Source organism: Podarcis pityusensis (assembly GCF_964106645.2).
Source record: "Podarcis pityusensis genome assembly, chromosome: 1".
Taxonomy (NCBI): Eukaryota; Metazoa; Chordata; class Lepidosauria; order Squamata; family Lacertidae; genus Podarcis; species Podarcis pityusensis.
In genome coordinates, this window is record NC_138028.1 from 116,266,475 (window position 1) to 116,278,573 (window position 12,099).

Below are 12,099 nucleotides of genomic sequence, written 5' to 3' on the forward strand. Positions count from 1 at the left end.
GTGCCTGTATCACACTCGTTGTTTGCTCTGGTTCGACCTGTGTGCCTAGCTCTCTTGAGAAATTAAAGCGCGTGCACACACACACAATTATTATTAAAAGATTTCATTTCCACTTCTAACTACCTTGCTAAACAAAGTGTTATGAAATTTTCATGTAGTAATCCTTAATTAAAACCATTGCCCTCTCCCTGAATGAAAACATTCTTAAACCCACAGAAGGATTGTCAGAATGGACATCAAAGTACAATAAACAATACCCACAAACTGTATTTACATGGTGATGCAATGACTTGATGTAAATATAATCCTTATGGTGAAATTAGGCGGAGAGTTCATTTGAATGAGAATTGCAAGAAATTCTTGGGATGAAGATAAAGCTTGTATTTTCATCCAGACGGGCACATACTACCTTGAATAACTACTTGGTCTCATAATGGTTGGCTGGTTATGTAGGCTGCAATCCTTCACTCATCAGTATTTATCAGTAGGATATATTTCTGAGTACGTGTAGTTGGATTGCACTGTTAGTTTATTAACTTTTTCTAAAAAGGACTCAAGGGCTATTCATTCTCTCAAGCCTTTCACTTAGAATCATAGAATCATAGAGTTGGAAGAGACCACAAGGGCCATCGAGTCCAACCCCCTGTGTACTTTGACCTTCCAAAAGAATGTGTAGCCTCCTTTTTCTTCTATCTGTTGTCCCTCACCTGCTCTTTGAGTCTCTTGAAGCACGGCAATATCGATGTTAAAACGTCACAGCTCTCTTGCAATGATGGCAATTCTGCATTCAGGACACTCGCTATCTGACAAAGTCCATATATTCCGTGTTCCACAAGTTCAGTTGTCTTTTACGACCACTGGGTGGTGACCCCACTGGGCGTGGTAATCCAGTCAGGGAAAAAGGGAGACAGACTATGTTTAGGGCACCTTTTCTAGCCCCTCCCCTTTTCAGAGTTAGCAGAGTGGATCCTAAAAAGGGCTGCTCAGTCATGGATACAGCTGCCAAGCTGCTCAACTGCCTCGTTCCTTGAGTCAGAACGACTGAATCTGTATCCGCTGCCCATGTGCCGGTTCATGACTAGGGGCTTCCAGATTTCACGATCCTGCCCCCATTGTCATTTGTTGATCGCCATGGGACTTTTGGGGTTTGGGTTTGGGATGGGTTTTTGGAAGATGCCTGTGCGTGAATTTGTTTTATGTGTGTAGATCAGTGCACGCTGACCAACACAGAGTCTTCACAGTAGGGCTCTGTTTTGATGGCATGAGAAGTCACGACGACCGGCAGATTCTTATCTGTTGCAGCCTTCATCCGCCTTCACAGCCATTGTAACATACCGCTTGTTATCATCTGCCTGTTCTGCCACTGAGGACTTCTTGGATCATTCTTTGTCTAGCTCCTTCCCTTTGACCTTATTGCCTTGGGTGACCCTGTTGGGAGTACGAGATTCCTTATGGCTTTGCTCACAAGGGTCATAGGAACGTGCAAGCCCACTCACCACGACAAGGTGATGATCCAGCGAGTGAGACACAATGTGTAGGGAGGAACCAAAGGGATCAAATCCTGGTTCAAAAACGGGATCTTCCACCCACCTATCATAAGCCACAAGCTGACCTAGTCACTCAAGTCACATCTAATTCAAGAAGAGAGCATGTGTGCTGAAGAATCATGTCTCAAGCAAATAGCTCTGGGTAATCAACCTAGTTTCACTGGTATTAATGAAACTGGAGCATTGATTCCAATCTACAGCAACCTGAAGGAACACCTAATTTCATCACAAAAAAAGATTTTAAATTGCCATTGTACCATTAAATGTTTCCAATAACAGTTCCCAGTATTAATTTTAATGATTTCAAGATAGTCACTCCTCATATACAATTCAAAGGGGCTGCCTTTGGCCTTCAAAGGCCATGTGAGAAATACTGCTGCCATAAATCACAATATAGCGTTAGCTTGTTCTCCTTTGGTCATCCATCCTCAGCCTTTCTGAGATAAGCTCCTTCTCAGGTTTCTAGCCTGGCTGTTGCTGCTCAGGAAAACACAGCAGAGTCTTCCTCAAACTGTTTTGGTCATAAAAGCAGCAGTTAAGAGGAGAGTCGGTGGCCCCATTCCTGACTGCAACCCTTGCCCTCTCACACAATCTCTCTCTTTCTTTCTGTCCATCTCTAAAAGCCAGGATGCCTCTGGAACCGCCACTTGGTTTATTTGTATCTGTTTTTCCTTCCTCAAAAAGACAACCCATTTACACTGAAGCAGAATTGTATAGGGAGCGTAGGCTCCTGTCAGGGAACTGACATCGGAGCCAGAGGCGGAGGCTAGGCTCTCAAGTGATGCTGGAGAAGGGCCCAACAGGGGGAGAGGCAGCTCACCAGCTGGGGAAAGAAATCAGCATAACACCAGGGATAAAGGGGGGCAGATGGGGGAATCGGCGAGGGGGCTCCAGGACTCCTCGCCGGAGATCAGCGAGGAGAGCACGGGTCCTCCGCTACCCACGCCCTCCCTGCGCAGAAGGCTTCCGCGCAGGGAGAGTAGGAGGAGACTTGGAGTCAAACAACTTTTATGCTGGAAAAGGTTTAAGAAACGCCCACTGACGGATTCTGCTAGCGACTGAACAGCCATGAAGTGCAGGGCTGTCCAGATAGAAAAGGTTTAACAAGGCAACCTAGCCAGGAGTGGCACCAACTTGCGCACGAGCAACCCCTACATTTATTACAGCTCCCATGGAATCCCAATGCAACAAACTTCCTCTGGTTTTTTAAAAACAAAACAGTGAAGGCAGTCAGCAGTGACGGAAACAATGGAATGGCAGGAGTGCAGTCAATAATGCTGGAGAATAGAAGAACATCTTGTGTTTTAAGAATTCTAAGGTCTCAAATATAGAATAAATATTAATAAATGCTGACATATCTAAATATACTGTAAACCATGTGTCTGAAATTAGTACAGGAGAGCAATCCTTAAGCCATTTTGACTCTCCCAATGACCTCAAATATTCCTCTGCGGTAAGGAAGACAAATGGGGAAAACCTTCCCATTATCTTTTCGCCTACAAATCCTGTCTTAAGGGCGTATTTGTGTATTAGTAGGGTGCTATGGGTTAAACCACAGAGCCTAGGACTTGCTGATCAGAAGGTTTGAATCCCCGCGACTCGGTTCCTGCTCCTGCCAACCTAGCAGTTCAAAAGCACGTCAAAGTGCAAGTAGATAAATAGGTACGGCTCTGGTGGGAAGGTAAACGGCATTTCCGTGCGCTGCTCTGGTTCGCCAGAAGCGGCTTAGTCATGCTGGCCACATCACCCGGAAGCTGTATGCCGGCTCCCTCGGCCAATAAAGCGAGATGAGCGCCGCAACCCCAGAGTCGGTCACGACTGGACCTAATGGACAGGGGTCCCTTTACCTTTAGGGTGAGCCTGTGACCTGGATTCAGGAACTAAAGTATTAACCATCACGAAAGAATGGCCAGACTGCCCAGGTTATGCAATCGGCAACCATTATCAGGTATCCTGGCAGGCACGATTTCTGCTGTAGACTGCCTCCTATGATGTGTGTATGATGAATTTGAGGTGGTCTTTGGCTAAGGGGGTTGAGCAATGTCAAAAGTCTTTAAAAGGTTCCTGCACACTTTTGTTCAGGGTCTCTCTCTCCTTGGAAGGAGGGGATGGGACTCTGCTGCAACAGAAAAAATAAATACCTGCCTTGCTTCCCACTGCATCCTGCCTCCATCCATTCTTCTCTGACCGATCGTGGACTTAGTCCCATGGGGAGTTGGGCAGCAAAAGCGAAACCCCAATTTTTTATAACACTTGCAAGGAGAAAGAGGAACAGACAGTCCAGAACGAAGCCCTTAGAAATGAACATTGAAGTCAAGCTCTTTGTTATTATATGCACTCACAATAAAAGTGCTGTCTGGAGGGGGCCTTGGAGAAGAAGCAGGAAGGAAGTAAAGCCTGAGAGAGGACAATCTACAGGCAGCTACTCAATAAGGAATCAGTAAGGGAAGAATAGCTTGCCTTTCTGTCTGTTGCCCCAAGCTGGTTCAGGTAAGTTATTACACTTGTTCACCTCAACAAAAGTCCCTTCAGCAGTTGGTCCCTTCAGGTGCTATAATGTATGAAGTTGCTTTCACAAGGAAATTAAGGCCCATCCTACGCACGGAGTGTGCCAGACTGTAACCTTTTCTTAAATCTGGGCCTCCTGCAATAGGTTTGTGTCCATCTACATTAACACACCCACACATCATTAGTGTAGTGGCAAATTCAGAAGTGAGGGGCCCTCTCATGAAAGTCATGACCACATACCTCTCAGCCATGCCCCTTCTTAGATTATACAATTTAGATTATACAACAAACATATAATTATACATCCTTAGATTATACAACTGTCTTACAATTGCACAATACTTCTAATTAGGGATCCATTGCAACAATCACTGCAAATCTCCACACGTTGCCTTTCAGCTAGATCTGTTATGGTATTTTCCGTGTGCATCCATGGGCCAATGATTTGGAGCGCTCCATTGCTTCCATTCCGAGTGACTTGCACTGTGTTCTCCACAAAGTTCCACAGTACACAACAACTTGCACACTCCTCTATTGAAGCACCTTGCGTTTTCAGAGTTCCTAAAAGTCTAGCTTTGGAGAATGCAGTGGCTAAAAAAGCCCCCCTTTCATGCCGACTGGGCATGAAATAGAACCGCTACAAAAATAGTTCCGGGTCTTTCATTGTCCATTACCCCACTGCGTATGGCAGAGAGGTACGTGTAGTTCAACTCAATCAAATATTTTAAAAAAGCATTTCTACCCCGCTCTTCAGCCAAAAGTCTCAAAGAGCAGCTTACATACAATTAGATGTCCTTTACAAACTAAAAAAAAAAGGCACAAAAGCGGTGAGGGGGGGAAGGGAAGGGGGGATAAGCAAACTCAGATGTCAATCCTTAAAGAACAGTTTTTTTAAAAAAATAACTTTTTATTGGGTTTTATACACAAGAATAATTTTATACAAATAAGTATACCAAGTTTTCTCATGTCATTTGTCTATCACAAAAAAGCATAATAAATGTGGAGTAATATCTACAACATATGGTTTATTACAGTATTAGTGTTCAGTGTATAAGTTCTTGGTTCATGAATTGGTTTAAACAAAGGGGGAACAGGATAGAACAGAGGGTTTTTTTAATTCATCAAGCATTTATTTTTATTTATTTTTTGTTAGGAAGAAAAGAGGGAAAGAGGGGGAGAGGGGAATGGTAAGTGGGATGGGTTCAGATGGTTATGCTTCTGTTCTTCTGAAAGAACAGTTCTTACAATGACCATCTCAAATGGAATCAGCTGAAGGAGAAGGTACCTGATGGAGCTGGTGTTGTTATAATGACTCCTTCCCAGGAGGCAGCCTGAATTGTAGCTACCAGATGACAATTAATCCTCTCCCAATGTGGGGCTCAGACCCACAAGCCTGAGATCAAGAGTCTCATGCTCTACCAACAGAGTTATCCCATCGAGGAGGCTGGATGGAACTAGCCTTTCAGTGGAACTGATAGAATGAACCCAGCTTCCCAGTCCATCCACTGCATTTTAGTTGTATATCTGTAATTTTGACTTTTTTCACCTATAGGAGGACAAGTTTACTCCCTTGTAAGAGTGTTTAGGATTGCAGCCTGAGTCATTCAACTAATTGCCCTTGGATCAATACAGTGCTAATTGGAGCATAATTACTTGGGTCCATCCTGCTAGCTAATTTCTTCCATACTGCATGATTAATGTCAGTAGACCAGATCCTTCCTAGGGAAGTTCTTTTGAGAACTCTTCAGTGCGAGATATACCGACTGAAAATGTTTCTTAGCGGGCGCCAATAAGTACCCTCCCTAATTACGCCTGGATCATAAAGTAGTTAATCATCATTATATGGCATTATGAATGCATTACTCTCCCTCTTTCCAAATGAGAACGGAAATATTTATCAAACACTCCTTCCTCTCCTCTACATCGCTATTTAAATATTCATATGCCTATCTAGTAATGACCCTATACATTATTATTAGGATTTCATTTGTTCTTGGGTACACTTTGAAAAACTCCAGTCCATTTTTGGTTTTCAATCTCATTTTAAACATAAGGGTGATTATTTCAAAATGAAAGGGTTTGGTTTGGCAGGGGGGGGGTTGAGATATTTGTACAGTGTACACCAGGGGTCCTCAAACTATGGGCCGCGGGCTGGATCCGGCCCGCCAGCCTCCTAAACGCGGCCCACCCGAAATGCACAAGTACTGGCAAGGAGAACGTCCAAAATATTACTGATGGCGCGGCCGTGTTGTTACTGAGCTCGGGCAGCGCTTTAGTGCCCTTGCGCATGCATAAAGCGAGGAAAAGCAGGCAAAACAGGCACAGCGGGCAAAACTGGAGCTGAGCCTTTGTGGTGGGAAGAGGAGGAGGAGGAGAATATGGTGGCCTGATTGGTCCTTTCGGTGTGTGCGCACTGCGGTGTTTGTGTATTCTGGCTGCATGGTGGCGACAGCGCCAGTGGCTCTGGGGGAGGAGGTGAAGATGGCGGCATCCTCACTGGAGAAGAAACTGTCCCGCGGTGCCATGGAGAGAAAGGCCCCCCCAGAGAAGCGAAGGGGTCAGGAAACCTGGGGTGCGGAAACAAGGGGGCTCTTGTTTACCACGGAGCCTGGGGGAGGTGGAGGCCCAAGGCCAGGACACATCGGGGCAGGGAGAAAGGAGACCGAGGGAGAAATTGCTGATTCGATTCACCAAATGGAATTGGCCAAACTACAGGATTGTGATTCTCAGAAAGACACATTCAAAATTGTCCAGAGGCTGTGCTTGAGGTCTGTGTGATGCTAGGCCGCCTTCAGCATGCAACAATGGCGACAGGGACTGCTTGCAGTAGGCAGAGCGCAGTGGGGTGGCTGGATTAAGTCAGAAACAGATGGAAGGCAGCAAAGGAGAGAAGCAAGCAAGGCTTTTTCACCGGCTCCCTTGTCTTTGGCTCTCCTTCAGCTGGTTTTCAGAGATCTTTGGCGCTCCTTCTGCTGTCACTTAGTGACAACTGTGTATCATGACTTGGATCAGTGATTCTTGGAGGGTATGGCACCCCGCAGTGCTGTGGCAGTAGAGCAGGGGTCCTCTCACTATGGTCCGTCAAGGTCCTAAATCCAGCCCGCCTGGCCATTGCAGAACCCTGCCGCGCTGCGCCGGTCCCCAACAGTGTCTGAGGGACAGTGAACTGGCCCTGTTTTAAAAGTTTGAGGACCCCTGGTGTACACCAACCACATAGTCTATTTGGCTTACAAAACGAATAACTGTCACCTATTGGTAGAAGACGATAATTACACTATCCAGTGATGTCACCTTATACCAAGTCAAAACATTTGTCCATATACAGTGGTACCTTGGGTTACATACGCTTCAGGTTACATACGCTTCAGGTTACAGACTCCGCTAACCCAGAAATAGTGCTTCAGGTTAAGAACTTTGCTTCAGGATAAGAACAGAAATCATGCTCTGGCGGCGCGGTGGCAGCAGGAGGCCCCATTAGCTAAAGTGGTGCTTCAGATTAAGAACAGTTTCAGGTTAAGAACGGACCTCCGGAACGAATTAAGTACTTAACCCGAGGTACCACTGTATCTCAGTACTGTGTCCTCTGATTGGTAGCAACAACCATATTGCACATCACCTGTTACCTTACCAGTTTTTGAAAGGGGGGAGGGGAGAGGAGATGCCAGGAGTTGAACCTTACACATCCTACAGGCAAAGTGTGTGGTCTACCACTGAGTTATAGCCCTACCTTCGAAAAAGTCTTTATGATCTATAAAGCCTTATGCAGCTCAGAACCGGATTACCTCAAAGACCACCTATCCCCACATGAACCAACTCAGACCTTGCATTTGTCATCTGAGGCCCTACTTTGTATGCCTCCTCTGAGGGAGGTGCTGCAGCTGGTGACACAAGAATGGGCCTTCTCAGTGGTGGCTCCCTGTTTGTGGAACGCTCTGACCCGGGAGACACAGCTGTCACCATCCCTGTCTGTTTCTAAATGCCGGCCAAAACCATTTTAATCTACCCATTCTTTTCGCCCTTATTCTGCCAGGTTTATTAGTTATGTTTTTGTGACCATATTTTTTAGCGTGTTGGGTTTGGATCTGTCCACTCTGCCCTTTTACATTTATGGATTTATGGATTTACATTTATGGATGAGCATAATCCCCAACATTGCAGAAAATGGCCACCCCCATCTTCTGAACCCTAGGGCCAAGTTTGGCAATGATGTCTCAAGAGGTGTCTCAACCTATAGCGAACAGGTGGATAGATGCCTGGACAAACCACTTTTCAAATAGTTCTGACTTAATTTTCAGAACTTGTTTTTAAAAACAATTATTTGTGCTTAGGAGCAAATCATTTTGAAATCCCCACAGAAAGATGATCTACCCGTGATACGACTATTATGTGCAAGCAGATCACTGTAACTTAGGCGTGCCACTGTGCAATGTAACGCAACATCTGTAGGATAGCTCAGTTGGTAGAGCATGAGGCTATTAATTTCAGGGTCACAGGTTTGAGCCCTATGTTGGGCAAAAAGATTCCTGCATTGCATGGGGGTTGGACTAGATGACCCTTGTGGTCCCTTCCAACTCTACAATTCTATGATCTAACAAGGGCTTTGAGTGTATTTTGAGTGACTGTGGAGGATGATACTAAAAGCTGAAGAGCAGAGCAAGCAAGTTTCTCATTCTCCTTTTTTCTCTCCAATTTTTTTATTGATTTTCCATATAAACAAACAAACAAACAAACAAAAATCTTAAGTATAATAATTCCATTTTTCATTACATTGTTGGGTGACTTCCTTGACTCCCCCAGGCTGAATTTCAATGTGTATCATTGTAACAGTTTTCCAAAACTATTTTCATGTGTAATTTACTTAATCGATTAACATCTTTCTTTCTTTTCATTTTTACTTTAAACATATTATTCTGTAACATCACTTATTTAAATCCTAGGCCAATCTGGTACTTGCAAGTATTTCTATTTAAATTATCTTAGCATATTTAGCTAAATAGTTTTTAAATTTCTTCCAATCCTCCTGGTACTCCTCCTCCTTCTGGTCACGGACTCTTCCGGTCAGGTCGGCTAGCTCCGAAAAATCCACCATCTGCCATTCCTCCACTGTTGGTACTTCTTGTGATTTCCAATTTTTGGCCAGCAAAGTTCTAGCAGCAGTTGTGGCATACAAAAACAATCTAACATCTTTTTTGGGCAATTCCAAACCTATTATTCCAAGAAGAAAGTTTCTCATTCTCCTTATTGGGATCACATTTTGCATGAACCAATCCCACTTCTTAGACAACGGTAGCTCCTTTCTGACGAATGCAACAAGATTTATGGTAGCCCTGGTCCAGGGGTGGATAAATTTTCATCCTCCAGATGTTGTTGGACTCTTAACTCCCAATAGCTCTACCACCATGGACAGTGATCAAAGAAGATGGGAGTTGTAACCAAGATCAGGAGATGCAACAGGTTCCACACCCCAGGGGCCCTAAAAAGGGATGGCCAATGCCTTCTAGCACACTCCTCTGCCTGTTTATTCAGAAATAACACTCACTGCTTTCGTTGGACTTACTTAAAATGTACGCAGGACTGCAGAATAAAAGGCACGGTGGATGCAGATCACAAATGGGCAAACTGCATAGCTCATCAAAATGTGGGTCATCATCTCTGACAATCCCATCATTTTACTTGCAAGCTAATTTACAGTGCCTTGTTATGTAGCGATATGGCTCCCTTGTGTGTTGATAGGGGGAAGGGTTAAAACAGAAGCCCTGACATTGGACAGCAGTACTATTGCTTTTGCGGGCTGCAGAGAAAAGGGGAAGACAGCTCCTTTTGTCTGCTGGGCACTGCAGTATTAGAAACACAGGCAGAACACTTGAAAATAAATGAATAGATAGAGGAAGGCTGTACCAGGCTTCAGATGCTACTGGGGAAAAGCCATTACAGCTCTGAAAAAGGAACATTCAAAAGGTTTGCAAGGCCATTGTCCATTAACTGCATCATAATGTTTCCAACCTAAAGGCTGTTTTCCACATAATGAAAACTGGAAGTGACTTCCCGGTGCAGATATATCCTTGCTGTGATTTATGCATGTTAATTCCAATATAGAAGAGTTGTGGGTGTGTGTGTGTGTGTGTGTGTGTGTGTGTGTGTGTATGTGTATGTAGGGGTTTGGGGATATTCTGCAATATATAAAAACCACCTGAGGGCACTTCCAGACATCATTTTTATTGTGTATTCATTATGATTTGTGTTCATGATGTTTTCTTTTTCTAATAGAGTCACAGAATTGTAGAGGAGGAGGAGTTTGGATTTGATATCCCGCTTTATCACTACCAGAAGGAGTCTCAAAGCGGCTAACATTCTCCTTTCCCTTCCTCCCCCACAACAAACACTCTGTGAGGTGAGAGGCTGAGAGACTTCAAAGAAGTGTGACTAGCCCAAGGTCACCCAGCAGCTGCATGTGGAGGAGCGGAGACGCGAACCCGGTTCACCAGATTACGAGACTACCGCTCTTAACCTCTACACCACACTGGCAAGACCCAACCTTATGCTTCATCCCCAGTTCACAGTCCAGCCAGACAGTTCAATATATAGAATCACAAAGGCTCATCTAGTCCAGCCTCCTCTTTGCCCAGTGTGGGGCTCAAACCCACGACCCTGAGATGAAGAGTCTCATACTCTACCTACTGTTTCCATCCACAAAGGTTTTGGGGTGGACATCGTGCTTCATTTCCCATTACAGCATGTCCTGTTGCTTCCTGCTGAAATCCTGAAACATAAAAAAACATCAGTTTGGAGGGGCTCTGAATGGGGAAAACGATCTGCTCCATCACAATGAGAAATTAGCATTATGACAGACAAGAGTGTTTTGTGACATCACATACGGTAAAGGCACACAAGGTAAGACAAACAAACTGTTAAGTTCTGGGTGAACATATCAGACGACACAGTGATTCTTCAAACAGTTCTTGTTTATTCACAGGCCAGAACAGAACTGAACAGCAAACAGGTCAGCCGGCCTGCTTTTATAGGCAGCCGGCTGTCAACATTGTAGCAACAACAACCCAGGGTTTCCCGCCTAAAGTAACTGATGTGGACCTGAGTGAAAACTATATACATGATACTCTTAGTGGCCAGGGTGAGAACTTCAATACATAACACCCCTCCCCTCTGAGATAAGGCATTAGTTACAATCATAGTGGTTCCATTACATACAGCAATGTCTTTGATTAGGCCATCACCCTCTGCGTCAGAGATGCAGTTGATGCCGGTGCGGACAAGGCAGATCTGGTGTCAATCTCCATGTCACACAGAGTTCCTTCGATGAGTACGGTGACATGTAGCTTGTGATGCGTAGGCGAGTCAGTTTGGCCAATCATGGTTCCGGACAGGCAGTGGCAGTTGGTGAGGGCGAAGCAGCTTCCCTTGGCGGACCGGGGAAAGACTTGGACTTGCGATATAGCGAGGGGGGGTGTTGGACGGAGCCGATCGACAGACCTTAGCGATGTGGCACCTCCTGGAACATCGCCGACAGATGGCGTCTCTGAACCGACACTTGGCACGGGAATGGTTCCCTAGCAAGACGCGGATTTCCTGGGCAGAGAGTTCAGCAGTTTCTGAGGCCACGGCCTCCTCAATGGCTTTCTGCAGCGTGAGGTCTGGCTTGGCAAGGAGACGCCGTTGCAGACAGATTCGATCCATCAGGGCATCGTCTACAGTGGATGGGGAACCAAATACTGAGCCATTATGGGCCATTGGCAATGCAAAACAACTGTCCCCGCAGGAGTTGGCAGGGACAGGAGAATTGGCAAGTTGCCAAGATGATGGAGACATAACGTCATGGGAAAATTTGTCTTTTTTGAAACCTTAAATGTTTGCTGGGAAGGAGTGGGGCAGAATTCCATGGGCTGCTGTGGAGGCAAAAAGGAAGATCAAATACATGGTATGTAGGATGTCTCAGAGTGCAATGCTGGTTTGCGGAGGACAAGATGCTCCTGCGATAAGAAAGCTGCAAACTGTGCACTCCCTTCATCTACACCCAGATTGCACATTT

At 45.1% G+C, this 12,099-nt stretch overlaps 1 protein-coding gene across 2 annotated transcripts in view; it reads right to left on the reverse strand.

Annotated features, from left to right (window-relative positions):
• AGPS (alkylglycerone phosphate synthase) overlaps positions 1–10,891 on the reverse strand; it is a 66,234-nt gene extending 55,343 nt beyond the window's left edge. The window contains exon 1 of one of the 2 annotated variants that reach the window (XM_080971067.1): positions 10,734–10,891. In XM_080971067.1, coding sequence (XP_080827193.1) covers positions 10,734–10,876 — 143 coding nt within the window. In that variant the 5' untranslated portion in view covers positions 10,877–10,891. Of the gene's footprint in view, positions 1–10,729 lie in introns of both variants that reach the window. The other variant, XM_080971068.1, reaches the window with a different exon arrangement.
• Positions 10,892–12,099: the final 1,208 nt, after the last annotated feature.